The following is a 25408-nucleotide window of genomic DNA, read 5'->3' as shown; positions in this document are numbered from 1 at the left end:
TTACCTTTTATTAAAGTTCACCACATAAAGAGATTATTTCTCTATGTATATACAATTTCTGAAATAGATACTGGTGTTATTAACCGATGAAAAGCTACAAAATGAAGTAATTGCAGAAAATTACAAAATAATAATAATTATAATTATAATATTTATAACATGAATGATAATAATAATGATTGATCGTAATAGTGATAAATAGTAAAAAATAGTATTTAAGTAGGCCTAAAATGTCTTTAAGTCCCAGGGTGACCTTTAGAAACCTAAGTTTTGCTGTTTATCAAAGATTCAATTGATGGCTCAAATAGTGAAGACATTTGGAGACAGAAGAAAAAAGGGAGGCTAAATTGTATTACCTACAAAGATTACCGACTATATCTCCACTTGTTACAAAACTTGGGTGTCACAGAAGATTTACAATAAAAGCCAGGAGGTTATCATCACAATCCAGTCCAACAGTGAGATTTCACATGCTGCGGATGATGCTGAATTGACACAAATTCAAACGCCCAAGAAACAACCCATTTTGAATACTTCTGCGATGGCAAATACTTATACTGAATGTTTCAAGTATACGTACTTTCGTGCTTTTCCTGACACAATTCACAAGCCACTTAATCCACACAGCAAGGCGTCAGTGCCAAGTTTTTAATGATGTTCCCACATAGCCAACAACCATATAAAGGATTCATATTAGAATCCCTGGGATAAACAATAATAGAAGCGCGTCACGATGTCTTGTATTTTGATGGGATTAGAAAATTAGGTCAAAGACACAAAGTTGATTTGTTTAACCAAGGAGATGCTAAAGCACACGTGAAAGGCAAATTTGGTAAAAATTAGGTTAGAGGTTTAGAATGCATTCCTATAATGCGCCCTGATAGGATGCTCACCATACTGTAGACAACTAATAAAGCGCCTGATTGGATGATGGATGGGGGAGGGGAGAAGTATTAGGCTGCATGCCCTCTGAGTTCAGAACTTGTAGTTCATCACACTCAGGTGTCACAATTTTCGCCAATAGGCCTCATTAAATTAAGGATGCATGCATGCAGGAAGAGGCACAACATTACCATATTTCTTTTGGGATGTTGTTCCTTCGACCTCAAAGCACATTTGTTCTTTATAAAATCGTGTATTTGAACAAAGTGCATAACTGAAGAGGATTGCGGTGTTTGTGCTTTTTGGTTATTTATCAGTCCTTGGCCTGCAATACACAACATAAATTAAAACGCATGTGAACATATTTCTGCTGTTGGGTCGTTGAACTTCCATCGGAATGACTCCTAACAATATGCAGTTATCAACTATTTTGCTTGCTCGCAATAGCATCATCTGATCATTGCCCTTATCGGCTTGTATATCTAGAGGTATGATATGTTAATCCATAGTCTATAATTAATTGGGAATAATTGCCGGTGACATTTCTGATGTGTGTTGACGTTCGCTGGCAACCATAAGCACAGTAGCTTTGGTTCACAGTGCAGAATTTGGTACAATTATCATGGGGATCTTCCGAGTTGCGGCTGTGGTTGCAGGCGAAATCGGCGTTTTGATAGAGCAAATAAGATACAGCCTCTGCACTGTTTAATAGAATAATTTACCTCTATATTGATTGGACTATGCAAAATAGGCTAATTTATCAAAATAATAATAAATATTTAGCCGATGCCTCTCTATCATGTTTGGCCATTCGTTATAATAAATCTGACAGACGGTAAGCAAGATATGGCCTGTTCGGTGCAGACGATTAAAACAGGCTATAATTGGATGATTGTCTAACTTTCAGAATTGAAATAGGCTATCATAGCTCTATGTTTTATGCAGCCTGTTATCATTTTCCAAATAAGGGTTTGATTTGAAAAACAATAACGGCAAAGAATGCAATCGCCAAAACAGTTTATAGCCTATATTATATCAAAGAGGATAAAATACAATTGTTCAATTATTAAAATGTCATGAAACTTAAATGTATTCTACTCAGTAAGTATGATAAACAAGATGTAACAAGGCAAAACACAGAATTGTTCTCTCTTAATTCAGGAGACAATGCATCCTTACAGGTTCCGCAAAGTCATTTGTTGTATAAAGTGGATGGCGAAAGCAGTCTTTTTTTGACCGGCGAGTCTTTCTCCGCGTAGGTGAAGTTCGGCGTTTTGTATTCCTCTAAATCCAGCGGACTGTTCTTATTGGTAGGTGGAAATGTTACATCACAATGGTTATGACGCGCCGTCTTCCTGCTTCCTTCAGCTGCGTCTTAAAGTGAATCTTGTTAGTGCGAGAGCGCTCTAGCCCCGTCCTGTACGCATCGCAGAGAAACACAGTTTCCATCTGGAAAGGAGAGCGGCGCAAAAGAGCTCTCTCGCTCACTCACTCACTCTCGTCGCTCGTGCTTGTCCTGAGAAATTACAATATTCATCACCAGGCGAACAACCCTCCGTATTCTCTCTTTCACTATTGCAAAGAAGCTCAATTTCCTCTCGTCTGCAGAGTAAGTAACCTTGTCCTCGTATCGCTCCCGTTCATTCTCTTTGCCTTCAAATGGTTACGTCTTTGCTGGTAGATGCGTTTGAAGATTTTAATAATTTTATTTCATAAACACGTAGCATCAGTGACGGAAAGTGCATTTTAGATCATTGTGAGCAGGATTTTCAATGGCACTCTTAGGACATTTTTACAAGGTTTGATAAATGGAATGGTATACTTTTAAAAGAGACTTTGTGAAGTAAGTCGGCTGCTGTTTCTTTGATTCTGGTGCGCATTAGGAGATGTTAAGTGAATAATCATTTGTTCCGGATTGTCATGACTATATTTGATCTTTATTAAATTAATGTATCACTTAAATCACTTTTCTGTTAGTTTCACACTTTATCTTATTTCATGACTCTTTAAGTATAGCCCATATGGGGATTTATTTTATAGGCCTGATACAGAGGAAACATTTGTTAGACGTTTGAATGGTGGTTCTGTTGTTCAGCCTTTTCTTTGGTATCGTGTAGCTATATGTTTAACAGTTATAATGTTTCACTGACTGTCAGTTATCTGCGGCGCAACGCTTCCTAATGGTCTTGCCAATTGTCAACACGCAGCTTTTTGCTGTGGTCTTTGTGTCATTCATAGTTTAAGTTTTTTGTATAATTCTGAAATTCGCCCACTTTGATAGGCTATATAACATGATTTATTTTCCTTTACCCGAAATGAGAAGTTGAACCCATCCAAACTTCTGCGATGGTTGTCATTCAGAGATATCAATAGAGCATGACAAAGCCCGTCTTCCCCTTTGTTAAGATATGCATTCTCCCTCATTGCCATCTCACAATGAAAGTACTTCAATTTAGAAATACACAGGTGATGAGGGTTTTGTGGGTGAATAATGTCCGGTTTGCTCCTTTCTTTTATCTGCTCAGTGCGTTCTTGTGTAGCCTACTCTGTTGGCCACGACACTGCCATGCGAATATGCTGGGCCTCCTGGATTACGTATAAAAATCCATTTTACTCTGGAAAGCCTGAATATGAACACGCAATATTTAATATATGTTGGCGACAGTTGTATGAGCAGTCACGTTAAATTAGTAGCTTGTAGCTTTTTTTCCTATTGAACTACCAAGAGACATTATGATGTGGACTAAGCGCGTCAAGAATGTCAGTTTAGAAACACTATTCGTTGTTGTTGTTTGTCATAGTTCTTGATATGTGGTAACATGACTGAAAACTGAGTTTGAAATTAAACTAGCCCTGATTTACTTTTATGGAGTGAGGAAAGCATTTTATCCAGTGTTCGTGAAGTGGTTCAAGAGTGCCATATGGAAGGTGTGTAGTTCATGGAAGCATTTCTTCATAATCTGTGTGATTTTGTTGTCACTTTGCATGTGGCAGAATATTCTGTACTGATGGAAATACTGTAGATATAGTTTTGTTCTACTAGAGCAGTGGCATTTTAATGTTTTGCTCTAAACAATGTTGATGGTGGTATGAAGCCTTAGAATCTCAACCATAAGTGACTTCCATATGCTTGTGAAATGTTCAACTTGTTAAATATATGAGCATATAAATATTCTTATTGTACATTCTAATTGAAGTATTTAGAGGAAGAATATGGTTACAGAATCTTTAGGTCAGAGTTAGGTCGCCGAATGCTTTGAATGTATGCATTTGACCACTTTGTATAGGGACTTACATATTTTGTTCAGTTGTCAGTTTAGTGAAGCTGATATGCAAGGTATGTGACCACTGACACACACACACACACACACACACAAACACACACACACACACATACTTGGAAATGAAATATATATTGGTAATGTGTGAGGAACAGATTTGTCTTCACCTGTTTGATGAGTTTGGCTACAAGGTGTTTTTTTTTTTTGTTTTTTTACTAAATTAAGAGAACAGTTATAGGTAATGCTCATATGAGTGCTCAGATACAACCAAAGCGCTGCAGTCCTTAAAGTAGGTAAAAAGTCTTGCATTAAATTCACCTTCGATAATGTAAGACTAAAATGTATGTTGTGCTCTGGCTATGACCATTTAGAGGGAGGTAACTGATTAAGATACAAGTAGTATTGCCTCCTTATGGGCATTTATTTGCTATCTTTGAGTTTGTCTGACATTTTTAATGAAAATAGATGTGTTTGGAGGAGTCTGGATTTCTATGGACATTATGTTTACAACTTCTGTAGTTTTTGCCATCACTTTTCAGAAATAGTAATGGTACAACATTCATTTTATTTTATAAATTATCTGCCACGTCATATATATATTATTTTTCACAAAAATGTGCTACATGCTACAGAATATTTTCAGAAAATCTGTATTCCAAGTTTTACATGGGATTAAGATAAAGAAACTTAAAACTAAAAAAAATATTTGATGTGTTTGTTTCCTTTTTTTGTATTTTTGTTTGTGTGTTTTGTTTGGGCAGGCTCCCAGGATTCTCGAGCCTTGCCCAGCTGACAGGCTTTTGAAGATGGCACAATAACAGTTCCAGTGATGCCTGACCATGACAACACAGCCCTTCTAAACAGACAAACCAAGAGACGAAGAGTTGACATCGGGGTGAAAAGGACTGTAGGCACAGCATCTGCGGTATTCGCCCGGGCAAAAGCAACCATACTCAGTGCCATGAATCCCCACGGTTCGGACCAGGACGTCGAGTGCTCCGTGGTGCCACACGGCGACGGCGAGAAGTCCAACGTGCTACGCAAGCTCCTGAAGAGAGCAAACTCGTACGAGGACGCCATGATGCCCTTCCCGGGAGCCACCATTATCTCCCAGCTGCTGAAGAACAACATAGGCAAAAACGGTGGCAGTGAGAACGGCAACTTCCAGGGCAGCGGTGGCCTGTCCAGCACAGGCTCTGAGGCCCACCAAGAGGACGCGTGCAGCAACTCGTCGCGCGAGAGCCCCCAGGAGTGCCTGTCGCCCTTCGGCCGGCCCACCATGACGCAGTTCGACATCGAGCGGCTGACGGACGAACACCTGCGCGCCAAGCGCGCCCGCGTGGAGAACATCATTCGCGGCATGAGCCACTCGCCCAGCGTGACGCTGCGCGGGGCCGGCGAGAGCGAGCGCGGGGACCGGGAGCGCGATCGCGATCGGGCGATCAGCGACGGCCTTGGCGTGAGCCGATCGCGACCGGGGACGGGATCGGGGCGGAGGCGCCGAGGGGCCCCAGCACCACCCACAGCAGCAGCACCAGCAGCAGCAGCAGCAGCAGCAGCAGCAGCAGCAGCCTCCCAGCCCACGCGAGAGCTACCGGGAGAACAAGCGCAAGCAGAAGCTACCCCAGCAGCAGCAGCAGAGCTTCCAGCAGCTGGTGTCGGCCCGCAAGGAGCAGAAGCACGAGGAGCGCCGGCAGCTCAAGCTGCAGCTGGAGGACATGCAGAAGCAGCTGCGGCAGCTGCAGGAGAAGTTCTACCAGATCTACGACAGCACCGACTCGGAGAACGACGACAACGACGGCAACCTGTCGGAGGACAGCATGCGATCCGACGGCGGCTTGGAGAACCGCGCGCGGCTCGACGACTCCATGCCGGACCGCTCCGACAATGAGATGTCCGACCTGGACCCCGGGCACTTCCTGGACCGGGCCCGGGCGCTGATCCGTGAGCAGACCATGATCGCTGAAGGGGGCGACAAGCCCAAAGGAGACGGCTCCCGGGGGAAGGCCCAGGGGCCACAGTCCATGCACGCCGAGGGCAAGCACCTGGCCGAGACACTGAAGCAGGAGCTGAACACGGCCATGTCGCAGGTGGTGGACACGGTGGTAAAGGTGTTCGCCAAGCCACCCCGCCCGGCCCTGCCTCAGGTGTTCCCGCCCCTCCAGATGCCCCAGGACCGCTTCACCATGAACGGCGACAACCCCAACTTCCACACGGCCAACCAGCGCCTGCAGTGCTTCGGCGACGTCATCATTCCCAACCCGCTCGACTTCACCGGGATGCCCATGCCTGGCGCCAATGACCAGACAGAGGCACTGCCGCTTGTGGTGCGCAAGAACTCCTCTGACCAGTCGTCCGGCCTGCCCACCCCTGGGGCTCACCACCACCCCTCGCTGCACCCATCTCCGCTCACGGCCACCATGGGTTTCAGCCCACCCTCATTCCGCCACCCATTCCCCCTGCCCCTCATGGGCTACCCCTTCCAGAGTCCTCTGGGGCCACCCTCGGCCTACCCGGGCAAAGACCGGTCTTCCCCAGAGTCACTCGACCTCTCCCGGGAGACCACGAGCCTACGGACCAAGATGTCGAACCACATGAACCACCACCGCTCCATGTCCCCCACGCACCCGGGAAGCACCACCGAGGGCCTGTCCCTCTCGCTCATCAAGTCTGAGTGCGGAGACCTCCAAGACATGGCTGACATCTCACCGTACTCAGGGAGTGCAATATCCTTTCTCAAAACTTCTATAAACCATCTTTGTTTGTATGTGTGTGTGTGTGTGTGTGTGTGTGTGTGTGTGTGTGTGTGTGTGTGTGTGTGTGCTTGTTTATTTGTTTAAGTGTTGCCTTTTGTTGTTAGACAACTGGTGTGAAACACAAAATAGTGTTTTTATTTCAAAACCAAAAAAAAAACAGCAACAAGAGGTGATGAAACATCCTTTTCAATTACAAAATGTGTTCCACACACAAGACTGATACAGTAGCCATCTTTCCCATGAATACACCCCCCCCCCCAAAAAAAAAATATATAAAATTAAAAGAAGTACTTAATTTCAATTAATCTCCATTAATTGGCTCATGTTGTAAGCCCCTGTGTTCTCCCAGTAGTCTGAAGATTAAACAGAACTCAGTGGTTTGAGGCTGTTAAGTGGCAGCTATAGGGAGAGGCCCTGAAAGGCTCCGCCGTGGTGGGAGCAGATACCTTCCCATCTCTTGTCTGTTCCCTCAATCACAGGGAACCTCACAATGGAGCCCCTTTCATCACTCCGCGTGTAAGACTTTGTACATAAACGCTCAAAGCAAATCATATTTCAAAGCTGGGAAATCAAAAAAAGGGAAAAAAAGGAAAAAAAAAGATGGAGAAAGGGGGAAAAAAGCAAAAGGCAAGTGGGGTCTGCTAAGAGGGGTCTGAGAAACTCACAGTGGAAAAAGAAGAGAAGACAGACTGAGTGGCATAGATGTTTTAGTTGAATTGAGAACCCTCCACCACCCCACCTATAGCATTTCAGTAGGAGCCCTGTGCGATGACAGAGTGCTGTGCTTTGAGCCTTATAAAACTGCCACAGCACTAGAAGATGACAGACAGTCCAGGTTTGTCTACACACAAGAGTGGTGTACCTTGAAATGTAACGTCCTACGGCAAGTAACAGTTGCTGATCGGAAGACAGAGTCTTATTTGTTTTAACAGCGTTGTGATCTTACTCCTGCAGGAGGCCCTTCTAGGACTGTCGTTGTTGCTTGGCAGCAGTCCCCCTCCCCACCCCCCACCCCTCTCCCTCTTTCATCCAGAGCTGGTGTGAACAGGTGTTTGCAGGTAGCTGTTTATCTTTTATTCCGTTCTCTTTTTTTTCCAAACCTTTTACGGAGCCTCTGGCTCACCTGTCCTCCCTCCCTGCAGGTCCTTTGTAAAGTACAAAGAGCTTTACACACAAGCAAAACAGAGAGACAGAGAGAGAAAGAGAGAGAGAGGGAGAGAGAAAAAATAGTGAGACATGAATGTATAATATAGGATGTTTACATGCCTGACAGCCATGATTCATCAGTATTAGTATTATTAAAGCAATGAATTTACATGGAGTCGTGTAACTCCTTCTAAACTCTTCAGCCTTTCTTTAATTTCCTAATCTTTTTAAAGTAGTGGATCATACAGATTATATCTTCTTGAACACACTGGCTCTTACAATTTAAATTCTTATAGACAGTTTTTCTGAGTTTTTTGAGTGTCCTTCAAGTAATTTACGCATCAAGTAGGCAAGGAAAGAAAGGATTCTTTGTTTCCTTAAATCCTGAACGAGTTAAACTTCCTTAGTGCTGCGTGTACGAGACAAGCACTAACACCTGCGCAATTGGCCCCTTCGACAAGCCCCATGTTTTGATATTTGCAAGACGAGGCTGTTTAATCAAATATTAAATTTTATTCAAATCAGGAAAGAAACAGACGGCCGATTGTCTCCCCCGCTCCTGTGCAGAGTGATCTTCCTTGTCACGCGTCCCTTTTTGCATCTCAAGAAAAATAGCCTTGTTCAGTTGCCTTCCTGCATTTGCATATAGAAAGTCTACTGTTGTGCTGTACTAAGACATCGAGAGGGAGGGGGGGGGGATTAGGGTGTGGCAGAGGTGGTGGATGGGTGCAGGTGAAGGTGCTTTGCATTTTCAGTCTATCAGACTGAAGGCCCAGCCCCAGTGGCACACAAGCACTCTGTGGAGCTCTCCTTATCTCACTCTATCATCAGGAAGATGCTGTTAAAAATGTGTTGACGCTATCTTTCACCAACTGTTAACATTTCGTATCGCTTCTTCTCACACTCTTTATATTAGCATTTTTGAAACATTAAAAATAACAAAAGGACATTGGAACACATGGACATTTCCTAGTTTTGAAAGGCTGATTTCAACACATCACACATGTCCTGTTTATTTGAGCGATAGCTAAGGTTCAGCAGTCCTGTAGCTGTTCCTCTAATCTTTCATGTTGCTGAACAGATGTCTAGCATTAATTTATGGATTCATCATCCTTCTGTTTTTTTCACCCCTCCCCACCTCACCCCCCTCCACCCTCTTTTCTCCTTACACCTGGCAATTGGATCAAGTTTCAGCAGTTATTGTCTCCCTTACATGACACACACACACACACACACACACACACACACAGGCCAAGTCTCGCTCTCGCCCAGCAGGGATGGGAGAGGCTTGAGCCGTGTGTGTGTGTGTCAGTTGTATTTGTTTATGCACGCAGACGGTGTTTGGAATCGCTGTGTTTCAGTCTCTGCTCCTTCTCTTGTCGCTGTGTCCAGTCTTTATATTTATGGGGGGCCACAATGTTTCCTCTCCTGACCTTGGGCCTGTTGGCTAGGCTCGCTCTCGCGCTGCTTTTTACACAATCTAGATGACTGTTTACTCTGACCATTTTGCCACCATGAATATTTATGTCTCCTGGAGACAGACAGTTTTTTTGTTTTTCTTGGAAGAGAGGCTTAAAGGGTAAAATGGGAGTGATGACTCAAGTCATGAGAATATATTGTTTCCGTGTGTTAAAGTCGTGTTTTTTGGCTGAAATAAGTGGCTTAATGTAAAAGCAGGCGGCATTTCCACTATTTTTTTCTCTCTTGCTTTAAGCATCTGCCTCTATTGTGAACTGATGTAATAGTAGATGCTAGATGATAATAGATAGATAGATGACAGTAGATATCTGGATATGCTGCTCTGTTACAACATACAGATACATTTAGTAATGCTTTATTTTGTATTGAAAGCATCTTTGGAAGTAAAACTCAGTTTTAAAGGCGGAAAGTAATGCAGTAACAGAGTAGACAAGACTAGAATGTCCCCACACATGGATCATTTAATTGAAGCACAATGAATCCAGGAGAGAATAAAAAAAATAAATAAATAATAATAAAAAAAACGATGACACAGGCAGCAGCTAAGCTTCTAAAGAGATTTGGCCCTTAATTGAGATCACAAATATGAAATGTTTTTAGATGTGCTCTGTAATTTGAAAAGAGCATCTCAATATAATTAATCTTATCAAGAAGCTCACAGGGATGTTAACCACTCCCACCCCTCTGTCCTGTGTCCTTGCTAGTCTGGTGAAATTGTGTCTTACTCTGCATGTCACTAAAAGGAGGCCTCTCTCTCACTCTTGTGCTCTCCCTCCTCTTCCTCTCTCTCACCCAAAGAACACTCGAGTCCCCTTTTTTCCATCAAGTCTTTTCTCTCCCCATTCAGGCGCTTTTCAATGTGCTATCTGGTCCTTCAAAAGCCCGGTTTGTTTGGTAAAAGGACAGCTTGTCTTCATCCCTCCCCATTCACTGCAGCTATTTCATGTATGCGTTATGACAGATGGCGGCGGGGACAGTAATGCTCTTTTAGTCTCTCCCTATCATTGTAATGGAGGTCACCTAGGGTTCCCCCCCTCCATCCATGCTTGGCACAAGGAACACGTCAATCAGCAGCCATCATCACTGCCACATCACAGAAAGCTTAAAAGACGCATACATGCTCAACGGGTCGATGTGCAAGTGTGTTATTCACCAAAAAAAAAAAAAAAGATCTATATCTGTAAATTTCTGTTGAGTCAATAGTGTTCTCTAATTGTTCTTTATTGTAAATAATTTACTTTATCGTTGTCTGAGAGAAATGCACAGATTTTTTATGTAGTTGCTTGCTGGCTTAAAATCCCCTTGCATTTTTTATTTACTGTGTGTGTGTGTGTGTGTGTGTGTGTGCTAAACGAGATTGGTGGCTTCTGCGGAGGGCCTCGTAATTGACCTTGTGGGGGCCCATTGACTCTCCTCTCGCATGCATCTTCATTTTTGATAAATTATAAAGCCGTTAATTTGCCACAGAAATGGCGTGGCCAGTCTGCGGCACAGATGTGGCCGAAGCTGCCCTAGCTGGCAGCCGATCCGCACCGTGCCAGGCGGCCGAGGGCGGGGGTGGGGGGTTATCACAGGAGGGTTTGAAGGGGGGCTAATTGTAATGGTGAGATCGCTCTGGTTAGCTCCTCTCCTGTCTCCTGGGACATTCCGCCGCGGCCTCTGTTTACCAGCCTAGAGGGCAATGCCACCTCTAGATAAATAGGGATTTTTATTGGGGGTCGGTTATTGATTGGTGGCGTTTGCATACGTTGACTGGCATTTGAGAGAATGATTAAGAAGAAGGTGGAAAGTGGTCAACTGAACTTGTCATTGCGGCCCCAATGCCTTTGCTTATTAGTGTAGCATATTTCCGACACGTAGGTTGAGAAATGTTTCAAGCATTTGTAAACACTTTATATGACAAAAAAAAATCTGTCCCAACCCTTTGAATATTTTCTCAAAGGGGTTCAATTGCCTCTCTGGTTTATTCTCGACGCATTGTGTATTTGTCTCACCATTCTGTGCTATTCCTTGACCTGAACAATTCCAAATTCAGGAAGGCTTGTCCCCGAACCACTTGAAAAAGGCCAAGCTGATGTTCTTCTACACACGATACCCCAGCTCCAACATGCTCAAAATGTTCTTCTCAGATGTGAAGGTGAGTTTGGTATGTTTGTTGTTTTTTTGTTGTTGTTTATGTTGTTATCTCTCTCTCTCTCTCTCTCCCTCTCTCCTTCTATGCCGTGCGAGGAGAGTCTGTGACACTCCGGACCAGATGGGTCCGAGGCAGTCCTGCCAGCTCCTCTCTCCCAATTAAAATAACTGTCCTTAATCTCCGCCGAGGACGCATGCATGGCCACGGAGCGGAGGGGCCGACTTTCCCTTTTGCTAGCATTTTCACACAGGCACTATCCATATGATGAGAGAGAAATAATAATAACGATAACAATTAAAGAGAGAGAGAGAGAGAGAGAGAGAGAGAAAGAGAGAAAGAAAGAGAGAGCGAGGGTGGGATGGATTTCCACCATTGTTTTGCTGTGGGGCAAGGCTCTTATGATATTAGACGTGTAACTGGCGTCTTTGTGATTCAAGTGTTGGGAAAAAGAGAGTTAGAGAGAGTGACTGAGAGAGTGAACAAATCCCAGTAGACAGATCCCCCCCCACCCCTCCATCTTTAACTGTTGCTTTTGGTAAGGAAAAAAGGGGGGTGGGGGAGGGAGTATGTGAGTGGAGGAAAACTATAGGACAGAGAGATGGGGGGCAACAAACAAACCCGCAGCACAACACCACAAACAAAACAATGGTGGCGATTGTCTTTTTATTTACAACTTAATTTGTTGTTGATGCAGTGTACAGTGTGCATACGGCGAATAAATAATGTGACAGATTCAGGGCACAGTATTTAAATGAGCAGACGTGCAGTAGAGTGCCCAGCTGCCCTTCACCCCGTCCCTAGTGAGAACCACACACACACACACACACACACACACACACACACACACACACACACACACACACACACACACAGCCACTCCATGTCTCTCCCTTCTCCTGACGGGACACATACCCACGACAGGCCAGGCGGACACACACACTCACGGTCTTACACACACCACTACAGAAAAACGGTTAAATCACGTTCATGATTCATACAAATTCATATGATTCATGATTTTTTTTTTTACAGTTTTTTAATAGTCACTAAACCACAAGTCTTAAATATTTTGAAATACACGGAATTCTACAAATCACTGACTTCTGAGGTGATTTTTTCTTTTTTTTATGAAATAGATGCATATCAATGAGGACGGCACAAATGTGGTCCACAGTCAGCTTTACTGTTGCTTATCTTGTTACGCACAGCCATCCCAGGGTTTTTAATGTATTACATTACCATATCTCAAAACAAGGTCAGGAGCCTGAGACTGTTTTTTTCTCACTGGCCCTACTTGCGCAGATTGACAATGGGTGGCATGTGTTTGTTGGATCAACTAGTATGTACGGGAGAGAATTAAGCATAAATGACTAACTAATTACTCTGGGAATGGCGATGGGAACCAATGCTTTAAGGCCTGTGAGACTAGACCCACAATGAGTGGATCTTACTGGGGGAAGGATGAGTGTGGGAAGTGGGTTGATTTGACAACTGTTCCAAGACAAAAAAGATGCCCCTAATTGGATGTTAGAAATCCCTGCCTTTTGACTAGACTAGTTTAATACCGTGCACAGCGTAAGGAAATAAACAACATGCTGTTGGGGTTTGTACCTCGACAATCCGGGTGTGAGGGAAAGAAAAACTGGAATTCATTTTTCAGTGGATTTTTAAAAAATTAAGATTTCACATTAAAAATTATTATCTTTCACTTCTACTCTATTTTAGGTCAAAGATTATTTATTATTAAAATATAATGTTGTGAAACAACATGTTAAAATTCACAAAGATACATTTTTTTTATTGTAACCTATTTGTATATAGAGAAAAAATGTCATCTTTGCAGTGGTGCAAAATTCTTTCACAAATCCTTGCATTTCACCTTGTTTTTTTTTTTCTGCTGATGGCAGGGAATGGCATGCAGGGCTTTTTTTTTGTTTTGTTTTGTTTTCCCCCTCAGCTCCAATGGCAAAGGGATGTTTTCAAGTGGCGATTGTGTGGAGTCAGTCAGTAGTCAGACGGAGATTACCACTCAGTTCCCCTTAGTATTGCAACAGGAAGCCGGAGCAGTCCATTGATTTGAGTGGTTATATAATGGATAATGCCTTTCCTCCCTCTCTCTGTCTCTTTCTCTCTCTCTCGCTCACCCCGTGTTGTCAGTTGAATTGCCGCAAGGTGTGAAGTAATCTCTATCTATCCTCATATTTGTCAAAGTGTAGGTCAGAGCGATGCTGCCCGTGGGATGATAGGTCATTTCCATCATGCACCATCTACCCACCCACTAGCACCACTGCCCGAAACACCCAGCCATCTATCCCCACCAAGCTGCAGCTCATAGTTTAAGTACATTAACTTCCCATTGAGGCCCTCAGGCAGTTTTACCCCCCACTCCCCCAATATAAAAGAGTTTTGTCAAAAAAAGAGAGAGAGAGGGAAAAAATGAAGACTCCGTTTGTGGCAGTGAAGTGCCTGATCCATCAGCTCGCCACTCTGGCCCCTGGGTGCAGTCTTATTCATAACCACGAAGGCGTTTAGTGGAACACTAAGACCAGCACCTGTGACGGACTGGCAAGCAGACACAGCGGGAGACCAGGGAGGGTCAACAGCCATACTTAGGCAAGGTCGCAGCTGGGTTTGAAAGGGGGCTAAGCCACAGTGATGGGGTCAAGGTATCTAATTCACCTCCAAGAAACTCTTTACAGTCGCCTGAGGGGTCGCACCAAGAATACCCCCCTCCAGACACAAGGGCTCTGGAATAGGATCGTTTGTCTCGCCTTCTGTGAGCTCACAAGTATGGCATTCAAAAGATCTTATTGTGTCAACAAGACATGACAAATATCTAAAAGAACCGGTCGTTTAGTTTCTCTTTCAAAAGGCTGGCAAATGTCTAAAGTCTAAACCATTCTTTAGATGTCACTTTTCTCTTTTGACTCATAAGTGAAGAGTAGGTGAGGTGTTCTGTAGACATTTGCTGAGAGGGCAACTCAATGAAGAATTGCAGTGCTGGTGGTTTGGTCGAGCGAAGCGTCTTGCGTCTGGCGTCTTGTGAGGGAGGGGGGGGGGGTGGGGTGCTAGCTTAAAGATGTGTGGGCGTAGGCCCCGAAACAGCCGTGTGAAAGGTGTGTGAAAGGCATCATTGTCCGCGGCTAACGGAGGGAACGTGCAGAGTGAAAGGTCAAGTCTCCACTGGTGACTGGGGCGGGGGGTGAGGGTTATTGGGGGAGATAGGGGGTGGTGGTGGATGGGGGGTGTTGCGGAACCTCTGCAGGCCGGCCCCCACCTCCGCCGCCGGGAATAATCTTTCACAGGCCCCTGAGCATGAGTGTGTGAACCTGGCCTCTTCCGCCGCCTCGCCGGACCTCTGAGTAAACCGCTGCCCGGCCCGATTAAAGGCGTCGCGTTGATTTGTTTTAGGAGCCTTTTCAGCGTGCTCATCGGCCAGCCGAGCAGGTTTTTCCCCCCATGGCTCTTAGCTCCGTAAACCAGCCGCACCACGGCCGTGTCCCGTGGGAAGAACTTCACTTCGACCCCCCGAAAAAAGATCTTGTAAGCGCAGGAGAGGGAGGGATCACACGGCCCAGCTGAAGCTCTTCAGCTCTTTTAACATTTATTTTGTTTGAATTAACTGTTTGCACAGAACACAGTCCCAAATTTGGCTAAAAAAGCTAAATTATTCAATTCAATATAATATTTATACAGACAGACAGAAACCGCAATTATAAGCAGAAATTTTCATATACGTAATAAATAAAATATGATCAACGTGTTTGTGTAGGACGTCTATCTATGGCCTGGTTTAAGTCTTGGCCTGTCACGAGTTGTAGATATACATTTTTGGGTGTCATTGCGCTTGAGGTTATTTTGCTTTTGGCCCTCGTTCCCTGTACTGGGGCTATGCTGTGCGGCGAGCTGAGGGGTTGGAGGGGACGTGTTTGTTTGACAAGCAGATGACATGATTCTTAATTGCTGAGTTGTCACGTTCCAGCAACGCTGCTCTTTTTGTCCGCTGCATCTCTGGCATTTCTATTCCGCAACAATGCCGCTTTAAATCTCCCCCTCTTTTTACCACCCCTGACAAACAATGTCATGCGGACTTACTTTTTTGTAGTCTCCATTATGTCATCCGCTGGCCGTTCTAGAAAAAAAAAATCCCCCCATCCAGCTTTTATCCTTCTCCTCCCCGAGCCTTGTTCATATGAGACAATGTCTTGTAACAATGCCGCAGCCTAATCTCCATGTCAAAGCAATTTTCATTCCCCAGTGAACAGGCTCCTATCATTTTGTAATGTTTTGTTTCTTATTCTAAGAGAATTAAAGGGGGGAGAAAAATAAGTCGTCACACTGGGGCCCCCCGAGGTCCTTATCTCAGAGTCTGGAAATTTGGACAGTGTATTTTGCCTCCGAGATAAAATGTGGGGGGTGGGGGGGAGTGGGTGGGTTTGGAGTTCAACAGATCCTAATAGGTTTAAGTCCTATTGAAATCCCAAACTCAGCAGATCAGATGGCCTGCACTGCCTCCCTTCCTCTCACTCTCTTTCTTGTCTTTTTTCCCATCCATCCATTTTCTTTCTGATTTTTTTTCTTAAGTAAATCAGGCACCCCACAAGCAGCACAGCAGACACACGGTATGAATGCATAATGCCAGCATAGGTTAAGTACATGTTTGAACTTTTCCAGACTAGGGCATTTTGATGATGACTCAATCATTTTTTCTGGTCAATTATCCGCAAGTACCCTGGTGGTGCCTCTGTAATTATGCTCCTGGCTTGGCCTTCTGGGGGTGGTGGTGTGTGTGTGTGTGTTGTGTTGGAGTTACAGGCAGACCCTTCGGCCCCCTCTTCTCTGTGACTTAGCTTCCCCCAACGCCATGAATGCCCATTCACTTCATTATCTTAAATTTGCTCGCACGCGGACAACTTTCTACATGGTAATTACATCTAGACACACATGCATGCACACATACACACACACACACGCTCCCTCACTCATTCAGTCTCTCAAACACACATACCCACACACACACAGAGAGAAAGTGAGAGACAGTCACATAGACGCTGGCTCCTCCTACAGCCTTGATCCTACCACCCTTCTATCATTCTCTCTCTCTCTCCCTCTGCTCTCTCTCTCCCTCCCTCTGCTCTCTCTCTCTCTCCCTCTGCTCTCTCTCAGTTATCATGCTGGCTGTGGCCTGCATGTTCTCATGAGCACAGACAGATAAGTGCTGTTCTCCGCTGAGTTTTGGGTGAATGCGCAGCCCTCTTGCTGTCCAGCACACAGTGCAGCTGAGTGGCCGGGCCAGCAGGATGCGGGGCCGTTGATGAATACTTGTAATGACAAAAGACAGAAGGCCGGGTGTCAGGGGCGAACAGAAAGCCCTGTGGATTTATTGGTTTTAACTTGGCTACATGCAACTCAGCTGTTCTGTGAATTCACACTTGGCACTTGGTGGGTTCATACAGTTCACACACACACACACACACACACACACACACATGCACACACACACACACACACACACACACACACACACAGAGGGAGGGAGACACACACTTCACTCAAGCGAGTAGACACACCCATACACACACACACATCCAGACTCAGTCAAGCATGTAAGTACACACACACAAACATGTAGAACCTCCTCCCGAAACACACCACTCATACACATAACAGTCCCATCCTTTCTTACTGACACACACACACACACACACACGTTCACGCCACATACAACCCCCCCCACACCCCCACACACACACACACAGTCAGGACTAAAGAGCACATGCTGTTGTGACATGGGTCATTTGTGAGGTTACAGGGCGCTGACACTGCCTGCACGCGTCTGTTCCTGGATCAGTCACTCTGAATATGGCCTGTCACTCACAGTAATGCAAATGACAACCTGTGTGTGTGTGTATGTGTGTGGTGTGCTTTAAGCTTTACTCACAATAGCCCCACCCAACCCCAATCAACTCTAGCTTACTTTTGAGCATTTTTTATTTTATGTTTAAATTTACACATACACACACAAATAGAGTAACCCACTAAATTAGTTAAATATTTTTTTAATGTGAGGCTTTTTTTATTATTTCCCTCAGTTATTCAGTACATTCCATTCAACATTAAATATTGTATTCATCATATGTTTATGATTAGGATTACTTTTTATGCATTTAACACCTAAATGAAACCTCTTTAAAATTCTTGTCAACATCTATTCTCTTTTCAGTGATAAAAACAAATCAATGAAACTCCCTCCTCCTCAACCCTTTCCCTCTCTTCTCCAAAACCCCACAGTTTAACAGGTGCATCACCTCCCAGCTGATCAAATGGTTCAGTAACTTCCGCGAGTTCTACTACATCCAGATGGAGAAGTTCGCTCGGCAGTCCATCAACGACGGCGTGACCGGGGTCGAGGAGCTCAGCGTCAGCCGCGACTGCGAGCTCTTCCGTGCCCTCAACATGCACTACAACAAGGCCAACGACTTTGAGGTGAGCCTTCGTCCGGTGCCCACGCACACACACACACACTGGCCTGAGCGTTTGCTTAGAATACTTAATTAGTCCAGCTGATCAGAGAGTCAATCCTACAGTAAATCCTAAACTAAAAGTATCACTTACTGTACAATTGTGTTGCCTGCATACGTATTTGATCAAGACAATAACAATTTTAAAGATTGATCAAGTAAATATTTTGAAAATGGTGCCTTGGAGGGAAAAGAGATTTAAGGTCAAGAGGGATTTAGCTGGTTTACATTAGCATGTTCTTGTAAGCACATTGTGTTTGTGTTTGTGTGTACTTGTCCTCTCTGAGTGTACCTTCCCTTCTCATCCGTGCTTGTCTTCACCTGTCTCTCTATTTATGCTGAGAAAACGGTGCCTTTGTAAAGTGGCTAGCCAGCACCTCCTCTGCTTGGTGCACCGCAGGGCGTCTGAACCAGTCAGTTTCCGCTGAGAAGCGCCTCTGTGTCCGTCTGCCTGTCTGCTTGATGAGGCAAAAGAGGGCGATGCTTCAGGCCCAAGTGTCCTTGTCAAACACAATTTGCTGCGTTCACATTTAAAGCCTTCGCTCTCCATCGATATCTGTCCACTGGGACCTTTGTCATTTAAGCGCTGTCTGTACAGCAACATCATCATTTATCCCACTATTAGCCCAAACAGTTTTATTTTTAATTAATTATTTACAATTATCATTACTTGTATTATGGCTCTGAGAGACAAGATTTATGAGGGTGCCAGTGTAAGAAGTGCACCTGCCACACCTTTTTATCTTTTCTGGCTTTACCAGGAAATTTAGGGCACACTGCTATTTCCATACATCAATGCAAGATTTGCATGGGCACCCGAAGGAAAAAGGTGAAGTGAATAAGACTTTTGTTGGCTGAGGAGTTGTGACGGGGGGGTAGGGTGTTTGGGTTTTGCATATCAAGAGCAGCGCAAGTCACACAGGTGTGCATGCAGGTAGATAGGAAGGACTAGGACGTTTTTCTTTTTGTTTTTTTTTCTTTGGCTCGGCCAGAATGGAAAACCAAAAAATTTGGTCGCAGATGCAAATGCTTGTTAGGTGGCGAAGCAGTCTCATGCTCTCCCCCTCAGGCTTCCTCCTTGTTTGTATATAAGTGTGTGTGTGTGTGTGTGTGTGTGTGTGTGTGTGTGTGTGTGTGTGTGTGTGTGTGTGTTTGTGTGTGTGTGTGTGTGTCCATGCGTGTGTGTGCCTGTGTTTTTTTTTGCTTGTCTTGTGTCCGCTGTCTGTTCGCGTCTCAGCCCCTGCTCTGTCTTAGCACAGCAGAGGAGTCACATATCTTATTTCCTCTCTCTCTCTCGTTTTTTTTTTTTCACCTCCACGCCCCGGAGGGACACTTCACGCTGGGATTTTTCACTGAATTTTCTCTTTTCCACCTGTCAAACTCTGAGGCATGAAACCGGAACCACCGCCGATTCAGCAAGTTGCTCTTTTGCCAAATTTAGCATCATCAAAGTTCCACCTTGGTCCCTCCTCTTGAATGAATATGCCCTCTGTTTTGCTGATCGTTTGATGGTAATCTACTCTGTCAATGTGCACCAGTAATGTGCCTCCTTCTCCTTTGAGATTTCTTTGTTGTTGTTGGGCCCTCTTTCTCTCCCTCGCTCGCTCCCTCTCTTTCTCTGTCTTTCTTTCTCTCCCTTTTTGTTTAATTTCCTTCAGCTTCTTTCATCCTCTTCAAATTTGTTTCTGCCCTCCCCTCCACATCTCCTCCCCCGGCCGCCCTTTCCCATTACAAACTTTTTAATGACATAATTGTCACATTCCTCATGGTGGAATGAGCACAAGCAGCAATTAAAGGAGCTTCATTAATTGCCCTTCGACGTGTTCGCCTTTCTCCCCCTGCTTAGCGTTTTCTTTCAAGTTCCGTTGTTTACCCCCCCTCCCTTTTTTGCTTTCCTCAGTACAGCAAAGTGTCTGGTAATTATCAGTCTACAGTAGCGCTCCCGATTGGAAACTCATGCTCATAAGCACGCAACAGGGAAGGAGGTGTGTAAACAGACAAGATAGAATTCCGGCCCTGGTGGCTGAAGTACATTAAAATTACTTCAGCTCCTGGACTAACCAAATCGAGACAAAATACTATGCAGCGCCCATATTTGCATCTGAGGGGAAAGAGGTGGGTGAATTCCCTCCCCTCTCTCTCTCTCTCTCTCTGGGCACAGCGGCCAACTATCTGTCAGGGCTCTTATCTGTCTCCGGGAGGTGTTGGTGTGTGTGCAAGACAGACATGCACTCACACAGCCAGCAGCGGCCATAGCCCACAGCAGCCTCCTTCCACTGCCACAGAGCAGGGCAGAGGAAGGCAGTGGTGCTGCCTAACTGACACATGCAAAACAAACTCCTACTCCTGTGTGGTTTGCGCCGTCATAGAGAGTAGATGTTTATAATAAGTGCCCACCTCCCATGCTCACCCTGAGCCTTCCCTCTGGCTAACAATGTGAAATCATTGTGAACTTTAAAAGTACAAAGTAGCTGAAAGGTGAACGTTGGGTATGGAAATGATTCAAGAGTTTTTAATGCGGACTGCTTAGCCTCTAGTAGGGTGAGGGTGAGCGCCCAGGCCTGGACTGGTCAGGCATACTCTGACCTGTGGGCCTGGGCTTCCGTCTATGCTTGGCACTCTTTTGCACAAGCCTTTTGCACTTCCAGTATCAGTTCACACGAGACACTGGAGGGCTAGTGGGGGGGATAAGGAGGCATTTTTTATGACAGGCTGGGGAGGGTCTCATCTTTCGACCCCCCCACCCCCACCCCAGCCTCCAGAAAATAGTTCAAGGCTCTTCTGTCAAGATTCTTTACCCTCGAGCAGACGAATCCCTGGTCCCCCCCCCGACCCGAGGCCCTCTCGTCCCTGGCCACACCCCTGCGAAAGCGAGTTTAAAGGAGGATGAGGCCCTTCCCTGTGATCTCTGTCCCTTTTGAAACAGGGGTGGGGTTGGGGTGCGTGCACAGCCTGCACAGAGAATGCCTTTGACTTCAAGGCTTTCTCATAGTCTTGCTGGGCTATCGGATGTCTGTCCTTGCTGGCTACCACGATTTTCATACAGGGGGACAAAAAAGAAGGAGATAAGAGTCTTTGTGTTGCTCTTCCTCTGTATGAGTCTGTGTGTGTGTGTGTGTGTGTGTGTGTGTGTGTGTGTGTTTCTTCATTGTGCACATTAATTTCCTATTTTTCTCAGCCTACATCTCTCTGTGGCGTGTCGAAAAAAAATTCCCACTAACACGTTTCTTGGGCTTTGGTGTGCAATCTGACAGATGGGCAAGCATCTCTTTTTTCTCATTCAGACTCTTTCATTGCTGAATACCATTCTTCAGTGCATGGTACACAAACGTAGGAGCCTCAAATCAATAACACCCCACCTGAAGGACATAATCAATTAGCTAGACAGTGTAGTGTCGAGGGTTGTTAAAGACTCATTTCCACTTTTACTTTTTCCCCCCCACTCTCTTTCTCTCTCTCTCTTTCTCTCTCTCTTTCTCTCTCTCTCTTTCTCTCTCTCTCTTTCTCTTTCCCCCGCCTTTCTTTTCCCTCTTTCTCTCCTTCATCTCTGTTGTCTCGCTATCCCCGCCTGGCGCGACCTACCCCAAAGGCCTTCATTATTAATTGTCCTTCTGAGACACGGGGAAAAAAGTTCAAAGTCTACATGGATGCTGCTCACTGCTGCCGCCGCCTCCATCCATTGTGTGACATTCATCTGCCTTTACCCTTGTCTGGTCCTGTATAGTGTCACCCCCACACCACACACACACACACACACACACACACACACACACACACACTCTACTGCTTTGCCCAGGAGAAGGGGGTTATCAATAAGAGAGGGGTGGGGTGTGGTGGGGGAGTGAGGCTGCCATTACTGTTGCCACGGGGGGTCCCGGCCTCTGAGTAGATGCTCTACTCCCCTGCAGAGGATTGCCTTTCCATATTTTATCAACCAGCAAGCACACTTCACAATCCCCCCACTCTCTCTTTCTTTACACTCTGTCACTCTCTCTTTCACTTCCCTTCTTTTCTTCCTCTCCCTCTGTCTCTTTATCTCTCCCCCTTTCTCTCTCTCTCTCTCTCTGTGATTGTCCTGGAGTGGGCTGCCTAGGTGAGGTGTGCATCTTAGATGTGGGGTCATGTTACAGCAGCAGGCTCTTCATTGAGACCTCTCTCTGAACCTCACCCTGCCCTCTGCCTCTCTCCTTCTCTCTCTCTCTCTCTCTCTCTCTCTCCCTCTCTCTCTCTTTCTCTCTAGCCATCAGGGCCGGGCCTCACTGGCCTGAGCATGACCATCTCAGTTTCCTCTCCTCTCCTGCTTGTCTTTTTTGATGCACCTCTCCTATTGACAGGTGCAGCACAATGGCTAAACGCCACTGCATTGTGGCACGCTGAAGGGCTGCTCATTCATGTGCTACAGCTGGATATCGCTGAGGCCCTATTTTTAATAAAGGGAGGCCTTCTTCGCCTGTCATGCAATCAGTGGTTTTATTGTAGTGCCACTTAGAGCCAAATGGATATGTTTGTATGCTGATTAAAGGATATTAACAAATAAATAGTAACAAATACATCTGGAACCATTTCAGGCAGGAACTCTTGTCAGGGGCCAGACAGGGACTTTTCAAATCCATGCAGACCATTTAGTACATAAGTATAAACAAAAAGGGTTCTTCCTTAAAGTTCACTGGAGAACCATTAATATTTTTTGAGGCTGAACTGTAACACTTTTAGCCATCAGGTTTGTTCTTTGTTTCAGCTGATCGCCTGAAATTTGTCATACATCAGAGGGCCTACGTATAAAGCGCTCCCTTGTCATTGACTTTAATTGAAGTCACAAGTCTTGAAGCTCCCTGACGTGGGCATGACTTGGTACCCGTCTTTGGGCATCTGCAGCAGGCGGGCGGCGGGGGCCTGGGCACAGCTGCCATGGGCAGCCCTCACAATACCCGGCCTGTGGCAGGCCTCTGTCACCCTCACATGATGCTAAGGACTCAATGAAGTCAGCTGACACTGGCTATTGTCTCAGAAACAGGGCGGACAATTAAGCCGTCCCCCCTGCATTGCCGTAATCGACTGATTGTATCCCATACACTAGGCGCTTTAAACAAGCCTGACATGGGGAAGGAAGTTCTTTAGTCAACATACAGTACATGCGCACACACACACACACACACACACACACACACAACACAAACATTAGAATGCATAAACATTTTCATTGCTTGGTGTTAAATTGTCTTGTGTGGCTCCTGGCTTCTGATACACAGACTGTTAGCCTGACAGACCGAGGGGTGACCTGCCTGAAAACGGTATATTTTACAGTCAGAGTCTCTTGCTCCAGCGCCGTGCCAAGCTGATGGATGGCAGAGAGTAATGCGTTTCCTGCTGCTATCCTGGAGCGCTCCTGCCCCCCTCCCTCCCCAAAACCATCCCCCTGCCCCCGTTAATGTCACGCTCCGCGAGTTCTTGTCAAAGAGAAATGTCCCGGCCCCGAACGTAATGGGGGCCAATGAAAACAAACTCCTGTCATATCAGCCCCGGTTATTGGCGCTCCTCACTTCACAGCCCGCTCAATTTATTAGACATTAGAGACGCCTGCTCACCTCGGCGCGAGTGTGCCAGAGTGACACCGGCGCTGTACGCGAGTGCCTCTGAACACCCTGGCCCTTCTCAACAAACCATTTGCACCTCAAGGATGAGCTTATCCAAGAAGCATCATTGCCCCATTAAACACTTATACAGAGAGTGATCTGTAAGCAAAAGTATGAACAATAATAGGGTTAAAAACGGTCCAAACCTAAGACCTTTACTCAGTTAAAACAGCAGATGTATTTGCTCCCTCAGAGTCACTATAACCTACGACTGTTGCATAGCCTGCCCCTGTAGTCAAGGTGAGAGAATGGATCACAGTTTAGCTTTGCCAGTGGTTAGATAGGGGTCTATGATATTTGTGTAGCACCGTAATCATGAGGAATTGCAGAGTTGGAGGGAGTAAATCAGCTACTGCCTTATCTACCAGTTGCCAAGTACCCAGAGTAAACATTCTAATCTAAAGAAAGGTTCTTTACTGAAACACAGGAAATGGTAAATTAATAAAATTTCAGCAAAACACTCCTTTGGAAAAAACAGCTAGATTATCTGTATCAGAATTGTGCGTACCACAAGGCTATTGAAAATAATTTACGCTCCAAACCGCTGCAAAATTGACTGTATCGGAACACGTTTGACATGAGAGACACAAAAAGTAGGGGAAAGGTAAGCACTTTGATCCAACTCCTGGGAACCTGGCGTAATTTGGTCCCGGGAGGTCACCAGGTCCCCGTGTCCCCTCCGACGAGGCGACTGAACTTCCTCCTCCCGTTGGTTAATCATCTGTAGAAGCGCAGCTGGACGTTTCAGTGGCACCACTGTCTCACAGTAGCTTAGTGGCCTTTTCCTGTAAGAAGCCTGCGTAATCACTCTCCAAGGCTTTCCAGTTTGTCGCGGGGGATTAGCCACTCTCGATTAATTGCATAAATATTTATTCTTAAATTCAAGGAGAACGGCTTAGGAGAGAGAGCAATAGAAGACTCTGCTGTTACAGTGTACTATGGACATGTATCAGGGCTTGAGCTTTTTTTCTTTTCTACGTTTGTTTTTTTTTCAAGGGAAGGCCAGAGTGCTTGTGGGCAACAGATGAAGGCGTACACTTTGATCTGATGAAAGATCGGGGCCCATGCTTATAAATGTTTAATTAGGTGTTGAGAAATCGTTTTTTTTGTGAGCGTGTGTTTGGTTTTCATCTGTATCGCCTGGCATTTGCTTTGACGTGAGTCTCCCATTTATAGTTGGTCTTAGTCATTCAGAACCTGCCCAATGTGGGTACAAAAACATCTATATTACGGCAGGAGGAGGTGGGGGGTTGTCACACACACACAGACCTAATCACTTGTGAGTAGATCTGTTTGTGTTTGTGAGTGTGTGTGGGTGTGTGTCCACTTTCAGGCAATGCCTTTTCTTCCAGGCAAAATGACTTATTAATGGGGACTAAGTTGCACAGAGGGGCTCTTAGCCCCCAGCCTTCTGTGGCAGCCAAAATCAGCCTGCTTTTATTTTATTAAAATGCCCCCCAACCCCCCAACCCCCCATCCCCCAACAAACACATAGATGCACACACACACACACATACACGTAAACATATCTAAAGGTGGAGCCTTTGTTGTTGATTGTGTGCTCTTTTGTTGTTGC

At 45.3% G+C, this 25408-nt stretch overlaps 1 protein-coding gene across 1 annotated transcript in view; it reads left to right on the top strand.

Moving 5' to 3' along the window:
- Positions 1 to 2229: 2229 nt before the first annotated feature.
- The window catches only part of prox1a (prospero homeobox 1a), a 38367-nt gene continuing 15188 nt past the window's right edge, over positions 2230 to 25408 (top strand). The window contains exons 1-5 of the mRNA XM_048227350.1: positions 2230 to 2491; positions 4925 to 5622; positions 5711 to 6889; positions 11568 to 11681; positions 17970 to 18164. Of these exons, the coding sequence (XP_048083307.1) occupies positions 4993 to 5622; positions 5711 to 6889; positions 11568 to 11681; positions 17970 to 18164 (2118 nt within the window). The 5' untranslated portion in view covers positions 2230 to 2491; positions 4925 to 4992. The remainder of the gene's footprint in view (positions 2492 to 4924; positions 5623 to 5710; positions 6890 to 11567; positions 11682 to 17969; positions 18165 to 25408) is intronic.

This window comes from Alosa alosa, chromosome 19, assembly GCF_017589495.1.
Source record: "Alosa alosa isolate M-15738 ecotype Scorff River chromosome 19, AALO_Geno_1.1, whole genome shotgun sequence".
Taxonomy (NCBI): domain Eukaryota; kingdom Metazoa; phylum Chordata; class Actinopteri; order Clupeiformes; family Clupeidae; genus Alosa; species Alosa alosa.
This window is presented reverse-complemented; position numbering and strand designations above follow the sequence as displayed.